Here is a 17,506-nt window from a genome sequence, read left to right as displayed (position 1 = left end):
AGGACCAGGTTAAGTTTAGGACTAAGATTTGAATTGTGGTTAGGGTTAGGTCTCACGTTAGAGGAACAGGAGGCTGACAACACGTTTAATTTCCCCTTACTTCCATTTTTTATAACTGTGATGCATTAGCATGTGGGGACAGCAGGTCAGGCATCTCCAGTCCACACCACTTTCACCAGTCGCACTCAAAGCAGAATGGGCTGCCAGACCAGCAGCACAGTAACCTGCAAAGACAGTACACACATGGCAACAGTGTGATTGATGGAAAAGTAAAAATTAAAATGTTTTATGAGCCCATTTTGGTGTTTGGTGTTGTTTTAGTTTTGGTCCGTGATGTTTCTGCTTCATATATGGTCGCGGCTACCACACAAAACATTTCATACATCTAACAGGAAATGGGATCTTTTGTGTCACATAAGAAAATGTCTTTGATCTTTGATTCACATGGATTTAAAGACATTTCTGGAAAGAAATCCAACAACAGTGTGGGCAGAATTACACAGAAATGCAGCTGAACAGAAAGCAATACAACCTGAAATACAAAGGCAACAATTAAGTATTATTGATGTCATCAATGGTTTGACCAAAGTGCAGGATTAAATATATAATGAAGGATCAATAGACAAAGACAAAAAGCAATACAATACAATTTGAAGTGTTTAAAATCACACAATAGCCGATTAGGATCTCAGCTTGAATTAAGAGTCAAAATGTTTCTATGTTCAATTTGAGAGAGTCAGTGTTTGAGATGAAATAATAAAATGAGTCGATTACATTAACATAGAAAAACTTTAAACATCTTTGCATTGAAACATCGTGCAGGATTTTTGTCCCACCCTGAATTTAACTCCCTTTTCATTTTGTGTTTTTCGGAATGAATTGATTTTGAGGTTAAGATTTTTCAATTTTTAAATATTTGAAATGTATGTGATGAATTCACATGATCCTGCTGCCTCCGTTTTGTTTGTGAGAAAATCCTGCTGAATGTATAGAAAACTCTTTATGGCACAGATGGTTTCCCCTTAGGATCCTGACTGAGGTCCAGTTCCGGACAACGTACAGCAGGTCCTTCACAGTCACAAGCAAACGTACGTGGTTTGTGGCAGGATGTAAATCAAGTGAAGAGAATAACACAAACATGTTTTTTTATTTTCAAATATCAGAGATTTTGATTCACTTTATGTTGTGGTTCCATCAAATATCCAGAAATGCTGTTGTAAATTGGTTTAAAGTACAGAGAAACTATAAATGGAACCTGATAATCCATCATCACTTCAATAAGTTTTTTATATTTGTATCTGCACAAAGACGTTCTGACAGAAGATAAATCTGAGACCACAGATGAAAAACAGGAGAAGAGAAGGTTTAAACCTTTGAAATCCACTCAGTGGTCACTTTATTAGGCACACAGGGTTTTCTTGATACCTTGGTTGATTCTTTTTTGAGTCTTTGTCATCATCAACAGTCTGCACTTTCGCCTCTGGTATTTATGACTGAGTCATGTGATAAATATACACATAGTTGTTCAACTGCTCGTTCATATCTGATTGGCCAATCACATGGCGGCAGCTTAGTGTATAATAGGTCATGGTCCAGGTGACTGGCGGGATGATCTGTGGATCTTTGTCCCGTTTGATTTTCTGAGAGGTGAATGTAAGGCATGAGTCGAGTTGGTGTTGGTGATGATTGATCACTGTTGTTGGACATGGCTACATTAATCCTTTTAGAATGTCCTTTTCAGAAACTGCTGATTTACTGGGATTTTCACACACAACCATCTCTAGAGTTTGCAATGAGCGGTCTGGAAAAAAGAAAATATCAATTCCATGGCAAAAATTATTAATGCAAGAGGTTAGAAGAAAACGATAGAAAGAGGACAATAACCTAAAAATAAAGCCATCCAAGCAGTCTTGTATATATGAAGTACTTTAAAGTAATACTTGAATTAAAGTACAAGTATGTGACCAGAAAATGACTTTAATAGAAGTTGAAGTCACTTTTTTTTTTAAAGTCTTAACGTTTATGACATTTAATTAAGTATCATACCATACCAACTCGCCGTCTACTCCGATTTTATTTGGTCGTAACGAGTAACAAAGAGAGTAAGAGGAAATGTAGTGGAGTAAAAGTATATAATAATAAAGTAAAGTACGAATACGAGGATTTTGTGCTCGAGTACAGAAACAACAACACTACGACCAAGCTCTGAAGAAAACCAAGTGTGAACACATTGTGGCCTCATTGATTGATCCTAAATTGTTGTGTACAGTAAGAACAGAGTATTGACGTCAGGTCATCCTTTGTCGGGAAGAGAAATGACTTGAATTCTCTGGCCATCATCATCACATCAAAGCAGACATGACATGTGCAGAGAGAATCAACAGAAGGAGCTGCTGTCCACTGTATCGCCCTCCTGTGGCTGGAGCATCTGCTGTTTTCTCCTGAGTAACTGTGTCAAAGACAAAAATAGTTCCACTGAGGTCAGCTGAGACGTGACGTCACCGTCTATTCTCTGAAACACGAGGTGTCAGCGAGCGCGCGGACACGGACGGGGAAATCTTTTCTTTGTTTGTGTTCGCAGTCGTCAGCAGACTCACGTGACTTTTGCTACTGGAGTAAAAGTCTTAAAGTTTATGTTCTGATATCAAAAGTTCTGAAGTATTTAAAAAGGGACGAGTAGATCAATGGTGGAGCGAGGTTGTGGGTTTCATTCCCAGCTCCTCTAGCCTACATGGTGAGACAAGTGTGAATGTGAATGAAAGATGCATATAAATGTATTGTGCAAGTGAACGGGTGAGAAGAGCAAAAAAATAAAGCATTACATACTGAAAATATTTGCAAAAAAAGGATATATGAAAGAAGGGTACTCGGAGAGAACCGGGTGTCACGGGGAGTTATAACGGGCATTCCTGTCGACGAAGACTTGGAAAAACTCAAACGGAGCATTAATGGAGTTGAGCTAGGCAGGATTAAAAGATTGCTTAGAAACGTCAATGGAGAGTGGATTAACAGCATGTCTGTGCTATTGGAGTTTCAGGAGTCCACAATTCCTGATAAAGTCCGAATCGGATGCATGAGTTTTCCTGTCAGACTCTATATTCCTCCCCCACTTCGATGCTACAGATGTCAGAGATATGGTCACATTGCAGCGGTGTGTAAAGGAAAGCAGAGGTGTCCCAAATGTGGAGGTGAACATAGAATCGAAGAATGCGGAGAAAATGTACAAGACAAATGTTGTAACTGTGGTGGAAACCACAAGGTGACATATGGGGGGGGGGTGAAATCAGGAAGAGGGCTGTGGAAATCGGAAATGTAAAAGCAACAAACAACATAAGCTATGCAGAAGCAGCTAAAAGAGTACAGGGACATAAAATAAGGAATGTAGACGACAGAATAAATCAATCCCAAGCATGAGGGACGGGCCAAGCTGAGAAGAAAGACAAAGAAGAAGCTCTTAATATACATAAACTGATATCATTCATTGCCTATGTCATCAATTGCACTGATCAAGCCAAGCACAAAACGGAGAACATGAAAATAATCGTGAAGGGAGCAGATAAGTTTTTGCGGATAAAAAACATGTGCTGGGAAGACATCAATAAAAAACTGGAAATGGAAGGGAAACTTGGCTATTGTTAAAACTATTGTAGAGGCAGCAAATCATACAATTAAGAAGAAGGAAGGAAAGAAGAAAATGAGAAGTGTACCTTGGTGGTCAGAGGAATGTGATAAAGTTATTAAAGAGAGAAATAAGGCTTTCAAAAAGTTGAAAAAAAAAACATAACTTTCAAAATCTTATTGATTATAAAGGGATGCAAGCAACTGTGAGAGGAACCATAAAAAATGCAAAGACAGAACATTGGAGATTATTTTGTAACTCAATTGGAAGGGAAACAAGGATCGATCACATCTGGAAAATGATAAAAAGAATGAATGGGATTAAGGCAGAATACGGATATCCAGTTTTAACTGAAGGGGGAAAAACAGAATGAATGAAGAGAAAGCAGAAATGCTAGCAAAGACCTTTGTTAAAGTACACAGCTCAGACAATATTTCTGAAGAAGGGAAAAGAGGGAGACAAAATACAATAGCAGAAAATAAAGAATTTTTACAACAGGAAGAAAACATAAATGATTTATTAAACAAGGCTTTTACAATGACAGAATTAAATAGATCTCTAAGGAAAACCAAGACCCAGTCAGCACCAGGTAAAGATCAAATTTGTTATATAATGATTAATAATCTAAGTGAGCCATCAAAAAGGAAATTAATAGAACTATATAATAAAGTCTGGGAAAGTGGGAAATTGCCACATAGCTGGAAGGAAGCTGTTATATAATACCGATACCTAAACCAGGAAAGAATAAAACTAACCCTGAAAACTATAGGCCAGTCGCCCCCTAACATCCAACATCTGCAAAATAATGGAAAAAATTATAAATGAAAGACTAACTTATTATATAGAAAGTAAAGGTTATATAACTAAATACCAGAGCAGCTTTAGGAAAGGAAGATGTACTATGGACCCAGTCATCTGCTTAGAACATGACATATACATACAACAGGCATATGATATGATGTGGGGAGAGGGACTTTTAATTAAACTGTCTAAATTAGGGATCAAGGGAAGAATGTATAAATGGATTAAGGATTTTTTACATACAAGGAAGTATGTGGTAGAAAACGGAACACCTCGGGGAAGCATAATAAGTCCGTTATTGTCTCCATCATGATAAATGACATCTATAATGAAATAGAAAGGATTCTGGATGTTCCTTATTTGCAGATGATGGGGCAATTTGGAAGAGGGGAAGAAACATAGATTTCATTGTAAAAAAAAGTGCAATTGGATATTACGAAAATAGAAGAATGGGCATATAAATGGGGATTCGAATTCTCAGTTAATAAAACAAAGACTATGATATTTACAAATAAAAGAATAGAAGATAGAGTAAAACTGAAACTATACAATTACAATTCTTTAAACTATTAGGGATATGGTTTGATGACAAAGTTACATGGAAGTTACACATTCAAAAATGAATGGACAAATGTAAGAAAATATTGAAAATAATGAGATGTTTAGTTGGTAGGGAATGGGGAGCAGATAGGAAGGCTTTAAGGGTTATATATAATGGGTTACTAAGATCAGTGCTAGATTATCTCAAAAAACTGGATACACTACAGTATCAGGCACTAAGGTTATGCACAGGAGCTTTTAAAACAAGTAGAAATGGGGGAAATGCCACTAGAATTAAGAGGGATACAGAACTCATTGAACTACTGGACCACACTACACTACAGGGTCATAATCAGAATCATCATTAAAACCATGTTGGGAAAAGGAGAAAGGAAACAAAAAAAGCTTTGGATGGACAATGAATCAGACGGCAGCAGAGCTTACAGTAGACCAATACAGCGTTAGCCCAACAGTACCGCTGTCGACAATAGCACCATGGATTCTTCCAGATGCCCCCATAGATCTCACATGGTTAGAGAAGGAAAACAAAGACAGTCAGAGCCAGAACCCACAGATAATACAAGATTATATAGACGGTTATCATGGATACATCCAAGTATACACAGAGGCATCAAAAAACAGGAATAGGAGTCTTCATGCCAGAGTTTCAAATCAAACAACACAAACGATTAAGCGATAATGTATCAGTGTACACAGGAGAACTCACTGCTATTCTATTAGCAGAAATACAGACTCATGTTCATCACTCATACGTTTACAATCCAAGACGTCATTATAGAAATACAACAAGCATTTTATAGAATTCAGATGACGGGACTCACAGTAATATGTTTATGGATACCAGCACACATTACAGGGCTTAAAGGGAAGGAAATAGCAGACAAGGTGGCAAAAGCAGCAACGGGACATAATAATATAGATCTAGCAATAAAATGAAGCAAAACAGAAATACACAGCATCATTAAACAAAAACTAAAGGAAAGATGGCAAAAACAATGGGAGGAGGAGAGGAAAGGAAGATGGTTTTACAGTATCCAAAGGAAAGTGGGAGTGGCTAGGCGCACAGAACGATGCATGAAAGAGGAAAATATAATATGGAGGATCAGATTTGGCCACACAGGATTAAACAACACATTATTTCTTATGAATAAACACAATACAGACAGATGTGATCACTGTGGGCAGGAGGAATCCACTCAGCATGTTATTACACAATGTCAGAAATATCAAAGGGAGAGAGAAGTGATGATTAGAAAGCTGAGAGACATTGATGAGGAACGGGAGTTGGTGCAGGTGTTGAGCAAGAACCGGAAATATTACTGCAGTTTCTCAAGACTACAAGGTTGATTGGGAGGATAGAGGATGTGTGAGTGTGTGTATGAATAGGTGTATTTATATGTAAATAGGTGGGGGGTTTTTTTTTCAAGAAATAGTTCTGCTGGATTAACATTTCGAACCACACTCCATACCAGATGGTGGCGGTAATGCACCAAATCGCCATTAAACCTCAGAAAAGAAGAAAAAGGAAGCTGATCTGTATCCGCTCAGTGTCAGCGAGGTTTTTTAGAGAATGGAGGTGAAGACGCAGGTGGTGAACGCGTTAGCTGAGAACAAGAGAAGCGCTCTTCTTGTCCTCGGAGCAGGAGTTGGTGCAGCTGCGCTTCTGGGTTTCGGACTCGCATTTAAATACCCGCGTAAACCGGAGAAGCTGCTCCGTGTGGGAGTCCGGGAAAGCTCTGAGTGTCGCGCTGGCGGAATGTCACAAGTTTGGACTCAAGCATGGACAGCTGCAAGACAGGTAGGTGTGTGTGCGTGCGTGCGTGCGCGCGCGCGCGATTGTGTCTCAAGTGTGGACTCACGTTTGGACAACTTAAGTGTGTGTGGTTTTTTATAATAACATTCTGTTTTCTGGGATTTGAACCTGTGCTGTGGCAACACCCCAATGTACCACAGTGCTTTGGACATTCCTAAAGTCTAATGTAGGTGGCAGCATGCACCAAAACAATGTGTATCATTGTAAACATAAACTTATTAAATTACTTAGTAATTTATTTTTTATTATTATTTTTTATTATATTATATTATTTTTTCTAGTATGTACTAAGGAAGTACTTCATCATGTTTCCCCTCTCTTTTTTGGTAAAATCTGTGCGGCACAAGTGAATAAAACAAACTCCAAATTGAGCAAAGGAAGTACTTTTCAAAAATCTTTGGTTGAGACAAAGAGTGTGAGGTTTTGTTAACAAATTAAAAATGATTCTGCAAGTAATTCTGGATTGACACTCGCAGTGGTCCTGTTTTTCAAGAGGAAATTGAATAAAAATGTGAAGGCTGTTCTTGACCAAAATAAAATTAAACTTTATTGTAACAATATTGTACCACACAGTAAGTGTAAAACTGGAAACCATCTTCGAACAGACAGACATGAATAGAGACTGAATATCAGGATATCTTTGAAAAATAACAGACACACAAATTTAAAACACCAGCATTCGCTGACATTTTGTGCCGCAGCTGGTAACAATGACAGCAACTGCTTTAAACTGTTCTTCCACTGATCCAGGGTCAGTCCTGAGGGTGGACAGTACCACCGCCCCTTCAGCTGGGTGTGTCCAGTCCTGTTATTTTTTGTCCTGGCCACACTCCTTGCAGGTGTAGTGATAATGTTCCATGGTGGCATGCTCATAGCCACTAGCTCCTCATCTTCCTGGGAAGCTTTATGCAGTCTCCAGGCACGTTGCCTTGGCTGAGGTGGAAGGCACGCTTGCTGGTGAGGAGCTTGCATGAATGGAGGAGCTGGCACGAATTGTAGAGGGAATGGGGGAGGTGGCAATGGTGGAAAGGACACAGGCCTGTTTGCCGCCAGGGTGCGCTGGTGGGGGAAAGTTTCCCCCTTGTGGTTTTCAGGCTCCTCAAATGTCATCACTTCATGAGCATGCTGCACAGGGGCAGCCTGAAGTGTGTTCATTGCAGGGACAGGCCGGTGCAGCTGTTTGGGAAGTACAGTGCCTTGCAGCAGCATGTCCCTGTCCTTCCTCTTATCCCTCCTAAGCAGCCTACAAGACAAACATTGATTATTTTAAACATGTGAGCCTGTCCCCCTAAGGTTATTACATATTTTCTAACAAGCATACAGTTGGAGGTTTTTCTTGAGGTTAAATATTTGTATACTGTCTTGACTGTATAGGAAAGGTAAACGAAATAAAACACACCATGAAGAGACAGTGGTGTTGTTAACCGGCACCAGAACCAGTTGGTCTGGTCCAGGACAACCCTGCTGTCCTCCAGCAGCTGTTTGACATGGCTGTAGACGCTGACAATGGACTGAGGGATGGGCATGGTTTTTCCCTTTGTGTCCTTTGGCCTGTTGCGTGGTTGCTCAAACTCTTTGGCAAGTCTGAGGCAAACACACTCACTGACCCTGTGTACTTCAGGGTCCTGGGCTGCTTGGCCGTGAGTCATGTATAGTCTTTGGGAGAGATATTCTGATATTTTTATATTCATTCATCTTATTAAAATGTAACAAGATTTACTTCAGTTAAATATTATGTTTTTGAGTGTTACAGAAAGTGTTATTGACCTCCAACAACACCTGGTCTTCCACAGCACTTGGAGGATCAGGATCACCAGCCCCAAGCTCAGCTGACTGGCAGAGAGCAGCGTCAGGCTCTCCAGCCCCAAGATCACCTGGCATGTACACTGTGATATCTGCCTCATCCTTGTCTTCCTCAAGGACCTGCAAGGGAATTTCAGGCATCTGCTTTGGAGCAAGCAGGTCACCTCTGTTGGTCTGGGCCAATAGATACTCCACAGCAATGAGCTCCCCTGTAACCAGTATAAACACAAAGATGAAGGAAGGCCATGCATACATACACACATCCATGTGTATGTATGGGTTAACCCTAACCCTAACTGTGTATGTATGGGTTAACCCTAACCCAACCCTAACCCTAACCCACACATCCATGTGTATGTATGTATGAGGTGATGTAATACTATGGTCTACCAGTGTTGCTCTGAGATCTCTCTTACCAGTAGGTTTCCCAGGTGGGGTGAACTCTGGAACCAGAGCACAGCCATGGACCCGCTGGCTCATGTTGTTGAGGTGAGACATCAACCAGACATCAAAGGTTCTGAGGGTTGAGGCTCCCTCCACAGCTACTGCCTCCTTGGCCAGGCCCATGTTCCACCTTGATGATCCCTCCAGCATGTAGATTTGTGTGTGCACTGCATTGCACCGCCAGCCTGGAATCCCCCACATCCTCATTGGTGCCCAGATGAACATCCTCTACCTGTAGTACCACCCAGGCTCAGGAGGAGATGGTTTGGGCGCCAGTGGTGGGTGAAACCAGCATGCCTTGATGTTGCGTTTCAGCTGGCCTGTAGGCTCATATAGGCACTTTGCAATCCACACCTGATTTGCTTCCTGGATTACTTCACGGAACTGTTCGGGAAGAAAACCTTCTGAACTTGAACTTGAACTGAACTTGTTTTAAGTGGAGTTGAAATGTGGTGTGATGGGTGAGTGGGCGTGGCAGAGCTACTTGAAGGAGGGAGCAGAGGTGGCATTGGCTTTGGTGGCAGTACTGTTGGCACACCGGTGGTGGTGTTGGTTTCTGCAGTGATGGCAAGATGAATGCTGAATAGTGAGCCAGTTGTATGTGGTTCAAAAGACCAACAGTACCCTGCACCTTGGCCCCACAGGTGTCACACATCTCCTCCGTATGGTGGTCAGAAAGGTGTTGGGAGAACTTTTCTCCTTCCACAAACTTGTTGCACTTATAGCACTGCACTCCCTGTCCTGCCACTGATGCTCCTGCCTCCGTCTCAACTTCTCCTGCCTCACTGGAGCCAGCTCCCAACCCCCTGCTGGCTGGGGGTTGAAGGCGGTATTGTTCAATAAATAAATCCACATGCTACAGTGACTCATCATGGCTTAGTAAATAATTTCACCTACCTTATGGAACCCACAGGAGCACCATAGGCTTCTCCCAAACAGATCCTTTGTATGGCTCTGCAGGGGACAAGCATCTATTTTCTCCGAGGCCTTTTTCCATTTCTTGACCCCTGGCCGTTTGCCACTAGAGAAATTGGCCCTGGGCATATTTTATGCTGATGTCCCGCCAGTAACTGTCTGGTTTTTCTGTCTTAGTCATCTGCAAGCATTAAATATAAATGTATAAACTCACTTTTTTATTAAAGCGAAGTTCCTCTTTAATTATTCAATGAACTTGCTATTTAGTTTGAACAGGAGCTGGTTTTCAGGACTTGGCACCATCAGGTGAGTCAGAAATAATAATCAGAAATAGTATCGTTTTCAAGTTGCACCGACGCACCTGTTGCATATTCAGGTGTACATGTGGTACAGGTGTGTATCAAGAACTGCACAAATAAATCCAAATTTTGCAAAGAATCATGACTTGATTCATGCCTGAGCTTTCATTCACATCTCACTGTATAGAACAGAAAATCAACAGGAAACTGTCTTTAGCTCATCAAGACATAAAAGCAGACCAAGATTATCCCACATGTGAAAATAAATTCAGTTGAAGTGAAAGTCGTCGGCTCTGTATCTTTTCACTGATAACCAACAGAAACATTTGGAAAACACTCAAAGCACTTTTTACTCCGTTTCTTTCTCCTCCTGCTCTGCTTCATTTCCTCATTTTAATTACTCAATGAACTTGCTATTTAGTTTGAGCAGGAGCTGGTTTTCAAAGTTAGTAGTTTGAGTTCATTCTAGCTCGGTTTGCAGTGAACAGCAGTCCAGCACAGCTGAAGAGGCGCTCACAAGCAGGAGAAGCAGGCAGGCCAGTGTTGAGTTTGAGAGACAGCTTTTTGATGAGAGGAAAAGAGTTCAGTAGGTCCATTTAACGCCGTTTTCTCTCCACTGTGAGATAAATAAAGATATCTTATATTATATTATCTTATCTTATCTTATTTTGTCTGAGACACAGGCAAGGAACCCATCTAGCTCACTTGTGCCTTTTGACTTTTTGGACTTCAGTGATGAGTGGCCGACATGCTCCATCTCATTCTCTGTCATGTGCTAAATGTGATGCTTCACATAGGCCCTTGTCTTGATTTTTCCAAAACTCCAAAGACTTTTAACATGGGAGTGAATGACAGCTTTGAGCAGAACTCTCTGCACTTTTAGGGGATTTTAAGAAAAACTACAAGTTATATTAAAATGACTGTGTAGGTTTAAAATTGTGGGCAGGAGAAGAGTTGGTCACTCTAGCGCCATGCCTACGGACGCAATACACACTCTTTATAAAATCAGAATACCTCCTGAACTCTAGGTTCTCACTAGAATGCCTTGCAGCAGTAGGCACTAATAACAATAATAATAATAATAATAATAACATTATTATTAATAATAATAATAACATTATTAATAATAATAATAATAATAATAATTCCCAGAGACATTTGTGTTCTCTCTAACAGTTTACTGAAACAAGGGTGCGTTTGTTTTGTTGGCAGACACTGGCTGGTGGTGACGGAGGACAGACGCATGGTGACCGGCGTCCATCAGCCTAGTCTCGTCCTTGTGTCTCTGACCTGTGACGGAGGTCAACTCTGTCTGAACGGACCAAACATGGACGAGCTCAACTTTCCCCTCGATCAATCCCACAACCCTGTTATTCACTGCAGTGTGTGTGTGTGTGTGTGTGTGTGTGTGTGTGTGTGTGTGTGTGTGTGTGTGTGTGTGTGTGTGTGTGTGCGTGCGTGTGTGTGTGCGTGCGCGTGCATGCGCGAAATGTATATGTTAAAAAAAATCAATGTCTCAGAAGCTACATATCCGATATATATTATTTCTTATCTTTACTGTCTTTGCTGCTATAACAATGTAAATGTGTTGTATGTATTTGTAAATCTTATCTTATCGGTGTCTCACATATATCAGTATATCACATATATCTGTGTCTCGCATATGAGTGTCTCATATATATCTGTGTCTCACATATGAGTGTCTCATATCTGTGTCTCACATATGAGTGTCTCACATATATCTGTGTCTCACATATGAGTGTCTCACATATATCAGTATATCACATATATCTGTGTCTCATATATGAGTGTCTCACATATATCTGTCTCACATATATCAGTATATCACATATATCTGTGTCTCACATATAGTGTCTCACATATATCTGTGTCTCACATATGAGTGTCTCACATCTGTGTCTCACATATAGTGTCTCACATATATCTGTGTCTCATATGAGTGTCTCATATATCTCACATATATCTGTGTATATCATATAGTGTCTCACATATATGTGTCTCATAGAGTGTCTCACATATATCAGTGTCTCACATATATCGGTAAATCACATATATCTGTGTCTCACATATCTCTCACATATATCTGTGTCTCACATATATGGGTGTCTCACATAGATCTGTGTCTCACATGTCTCTCAGATATATCTGTGTCTCAGATGTCTCGGTGTCTCGGATATATTAATATCTAAAGTGTTTTACAAAGAAAGTGGAATGAACTCGCCTGTATGCAGCACATGTTGCACAGTTCCACTCGGCTTTGACACAGAAATAAAAGAAGACGCCACAACACGGGAAGAAAGAAAGTAGTGAAGAAATCAAGACTGGTAGATTTTTTTTGGCTGCTAACGAGACGTATTGACGTCATTCAGGAAATAAAAAAACCTTTAAAAAATGGTTAATGTTGTGTATGCTGTTTTTAGACTTACCCTTGCTGTTGTCTTTGTGCTGCAGAGTTTATCGCGGTGAAAGCCAGGGTCGGGACTGCGGAGACGAGGTATCTCGCTGGCTCACTCGTTATTTTGGAGTAAACCAAACCTTTCGCTTGGTTCACTTTGAACTTCAGATGAAGGGGAGACAGTCTCCAGAGCCTCTGTTCTCACCTTATGAGGTAGTGACCATGTTTGTGTCCTTGTCTTCTTTATACTTTTTGCTACACCTTTTATTAAATGATATTATATTTTTATCTCGGACTCTTTGTTAAACTCTTTTTTTTTTTAGATTATTTCCTAATCCATCTGTTTTATCATCTTTTATGTGTTACATAAGACACTTTGAGTGACCTTGTCCAGGTTTTACTGCGGGTCCTTGAAATCCTTGAAAGTGCTTGAATTTTGTGCAGTGAAGAAGTGAAGTCGATATTTATGTGAATGTCTCCCTCCCACCACGCCACCTACTGTTTCATGTCCTGCGTTGCTTGATGTACGTAGATGAGACGACATGGGACAAACGTAGAGACATCTTCAATGAGCGAGTAAAGTTAAGAAAGTGAGAGAAAATGGCGACGTGTTGTCTGGTTAATGAAAATTCCAAAATCTCTGTTTCACCAAGGACAGAAGACAAAGTCTATCACCTTTATTGTCATTATACAGTGTACAACGAGATTAAAGGACAGCTCTAGTTGTGCAAGTGAAGAGATAAAAAGAATTTAAAAAAAGAAGGAACAACAAAACAGTGCACCTTCGATAAAAAAAAGTATTTCAAAGTATTTACAGTGGGAGCCAGTAAGGGAAATATGCAGTATATGATAGTGCATTCAGTACATTGTGCTCGGCCTTAATTTCCCTTCCTTGTGTTTTCTCATTTATCCAGAGGTTGGGCGTACACGGACGTCGGACCTGTGATGCTGTTGTCGGAGGCCTCTGTTCACAATCTGAGCAGCAAGTCGGAGAAGGACTTGGATGCGAAACAGTTCCGTCCAAACATTGTGATCAGTGACTGCAAGGCATTTGCTGAGGTGAGTTCATCTGCTGGTTCCTCTTGTTTGTCCATGGCTGCATTTAAGAACAGCATTTTTACATCATTTAAAAAGAAGTTCTGCGTGTTTCAGCTCTGTATCAGCAGTAATCTGCATCAATGGTCACATGATGTACGTATTCAGTAGCATTAACGGGACATTGATGATGTCCTCTACAGTTGATTAGTTTCACAAAGTATTAACAACAATGAAACGTGACCTCTGATCCGTGCAGGGCAGTTGGTCCCTGAGGACCAGGATTGGGAAACACTGGGTTACTGGTACAGTTTAGGATTGATCACAATACGATTCTGTGATAATCGATGTATTGCTAGACAAGCGTAGCTTTCACTGCCGTTATCCTGCTGTAAACTCCTTCTTCAGCCAGAGAGCGCCTTCACTTATTCATTCAAATATCAATGTTTGCCCTGGTGTATCGAGTACTGTTTTGCACAAAGAACAGCGATGATAAACACTGCCTGGCCTAAAAAAAAGGGTCCCATGGTTGGAGCGCCTTTAGCTTTGATTACTCACTCATTCACTGTGGCATTGTTTTTATAAGCTACTGCAATGTTACAAGATTTATTTCTGTCCAGTGTTTACATTCATTTTTCACCAAGATCTTGTGTTGATGATGGGAGAGTCGGGCCACTGAGCAAAGCCTTCTCCAGCACATCCCAAAGATTCTCAGTGGGGTTAAGGTCTGGACTCTGTGGTGAAAATCATGTCTCATGCTCCCTGAACCACTCTTTCACAATTTGGGCCTGATGAATCCCAGCATTGATGGAATAATCTGGTCATTCATTATATTCAGGTAGTCAGCTGACTTCATTCCTTGGGCACATCATGTTGTTGAACCTAGACCTGACCAGCTGTAGCAACCCCTTACCTATTTGCTTCGTTAAATCCAGGTGGTGACTTTTTTTTTGGCCAGGCAGCGTGTCACCAAATCTACTCTATGGTAGCAAACCTGAAGTGTGCCCTCTGCTGGACTCCAATGGTTACTACTTAAAGAGCACATTTTACATCCTACTTTTGAAATAATATTAAAGGCGTCATAGAGCGGAAGCTCCAATTAACGCTGCGTTTGTGTGTGTATCTGCGTCATTACCTCGTTTATGAAACCCTAAAGTTTCAGAACAAACAGTTCAGCCACTGCTGAGAAAATAGTGTTGTATTGTTTTCCTGGGCTCTGCGAAGCGGATCGGCACTTCCGGAATTTAATGTCGTCATCAGAAATGCTCACCACTCCTCTCACCACCGTAGCGCCTCCTGGTGCGGGCACTAGTAGGTTTTTAACAAGTTAAAACAAGTTAATATATGTAAGTAGACCTCCATAACTAACATATATGTGTGATACAAGCATTCGATGTCACCTTTACATTTCAAATAAAAAGTGACAGCCCTAAACTAAAACTGAAAGTTTCATGGAGCTTTTCGTTCACTGCTTAGGATCTGGATAGGATTTGTGGCTGATTTAAATAAATAATTCAGGAAATGAAGGCTGGTAACGGTGTCATTGCTTTTTTCAAATGCAGCCCTGGAGTTTTCAAACTAAAATGGAGCCAGCAGCTCAAGCTTCTCCACTTATGAGGCTCCAAAACACCAGGGTGATGTGTTTTTAACTGTCTTCACAGATGACTTCAGACCTGTCAAACAATGAAAGTCTGTTTTTTCTATACACTACAGCTCTGACTGATCGCTCGCTGTCAGATGCTGCATCAACTAAATTTATCTCCTCCTTAATTTATCTCTTCCTACTCTGAAACCACCTGCCTCTTTTTTTCAGGATTCATGGGACGAGATCCAGATTGGCAACGTGCGTCTGCAGCGAGTCATGTCATGTGGAAGGTAACCTCACCGCAGACACAAGTCATTTACTAACTCAGGAAAATCAAATGTTCACATTTAATTATTGAGGTTTTAGTGGAATAATCCTGTGCATTTGTTCTCGTTTGCAGGTGTCTTTTCACGACAGTCGACCCTGACACTGGTACATTCCACCGAAAAGAGCCTTACCAAACACTGAAGAGGTAACTTTCAACTCTGTGTGTGTGTGTGTGTGTGTGTGTGTGTGTGTGTGTGTGTGTGTGTGTGTGTGTGTGTGTGTGTGTGTGACATTAGTAGGTCCTACTGTCCCTAACATTAAAAAGGTGAAAACTAGATCATGTGACCTCGTGGAGAAAGGCTGGCTCACAAACGTCTTGCTTGCTTTTCCACCTCATTTTGTACCTTTGAACTCTATGATGCCGTTTCCTCCTCAGCTATCGTCTGTGTGACCCGTCGGAGAAGCACATCTACAAATCCTCGCCGCTGTTTGGACAACTGCACACAGTGAAGAAGACGGGGATGGTGCAGGTGGGCGACGTGGTTTACACCGTCAGCTGTAAATGTCACAGTCAGACAAAGTATGTTGTCAGAATGCTTGTGAAATCCATTTTCATCTCTATGCCCCTCACAAAGGTCACTGAGGTCAGGGTCCGATCTCGCGCGCTCACTCTTGGTGTGAGGCAGCATTGCTGTGACACAAATTGTGTTGTATTTATGATTGTTAAAATAGTATTTTACAATGCAGTTGATGAAATGCACCATCTCCTCCTGGGTTAGGGTTTATTATACCGGTCCGACCATATCCGCTAATCTGTCATCCAGGGTAATCTGTCATCCAGTTATGCAGAGATGTTCAAAATGGAGACCAAGCAACAAATGATAGAATTGAGCAGATGCTCAGATGAAAGCAGCAGTCGTACACTTTTGTTCCACCCTTTTCATTTTTGGTCATTTTTAATCCCTTAGGGCAACTTAATCGTAACCGTATGTTAACACACACACAACTGCGCCGTTCACTCGATACGAGCATACGCTCGGTGGCGTACACGGTTGTACACTGTGAATAGTTTTTGAAATTCCTGCTGATGAAAGCAACCGTTTGTACATTCAGGTGACTTTTTACAAATGACAGTTATTTAATATTTAGTTTCTGCTGTCTCTCATGTCAGCTGCTGCAACACTGTCTCATATATTTCATGTTTTTAAAAACAGTTTCACTTTGAACAACAGAATACTTTTAAAGCTGATGTCAGTAACGCACACATAAACGTCTGTTTACAGAAAGTGTTAACACTGTTTTATTCATGCTATCTCTCAGCTGCATCTCCCTCAGGTCTGAATTCAACATATTTCTGATCCCACGGAATCCTCTGGTTATTAAAATGTTATTATTATCTTTTATTCATAAAACCTACATTTTCTCCTCAGTCTCCCTCTCATTACATTACATGTCATTTCTCATACATACAAACATTAGAATCTACTTTCTGCAGCGCCTCATGTTGTGTGATGCAAGTTTCTTTTAGTACTCGGGGACACTTGGAGCTGTGTGTTGCAGTAACAGCAGCAGCTGAACAAAACTGTTAACAATGTGCAGCGTTATTTAATGAAACAAACCTAAATAATAAGCAAGTCAAATGGTAAATTAAAATATAGAGCTCTTTGATTAGTACTATAGATATCTAAAGGTTCATACGTTATTTTCTGCCTGTTTTATACCAACATACTTTTTATGAAAAATGAACCAAAGATTAGAAGAATCACTGCTCAAATGTGAAGTTCAGGTGATGCATACTTCAATGGTTCAAATGAAATACTTTAAGGAATACTTCATATATAGCATGCATGGGTTCCACTTGAATTCCCTCACCTGTGTCATCACTGGGCAGCTCCTCACACATCGATTATGCCTCATTTCTTTATTAGACGGAATTCAAGGAAACACT

The 17,506-nt window shown here is 40.6% G+C and overlaps 1 protein-coding gene across 1 annotated transcript; it reads left to right on the top strand.

The window, feature by feature from the left end:
• The first annotated feature begins 6,516 nt into the window (after positions 1-6,516).
• On the top strand, positions 6,517-16,921 carry marc1 (mitochondrial amidoxime reducing component 1). Its single transcript, XM_044048002.1, is given in 8 exon segments — positions 6,517-6,703; positions 6,705-6,779; positions 11,468-11,632; positions 12,722-12,895; positions 13,586-13,730; positions 15,520-15,581; positions 15,692-15,763; positions 15,995-16,921. Coding segments are annotated over 8 exon segments (1,188 nt in total). The 5' UTR covers positions 6,517-6,551; the 3' UTR covers positions 16,338-16,921.
• The last annotated feature ends 585 nt before the right edge of the window (positions 16,922-17,506 follow it).

The sequence above is a fragment of the Solea senegalensis genome, linkage group LG16, assembly GCF_019176455.1.
Source record: "Solea senegalensis isolate Sse05_10M linkage group LG16, IFAPA_SoseM_1, whole genome shotgun sequence".
In the NCBI taxonomy this organism is placed as follows: Eukaryota; Metazoa; Chordata; class Actinopteri; order Pleuronectiformes; family Soleidae; genus Solea; species Solea senegalensis.
This window is presented reverse-complemented; position numbering and strand designations above follow the sequence as displayed.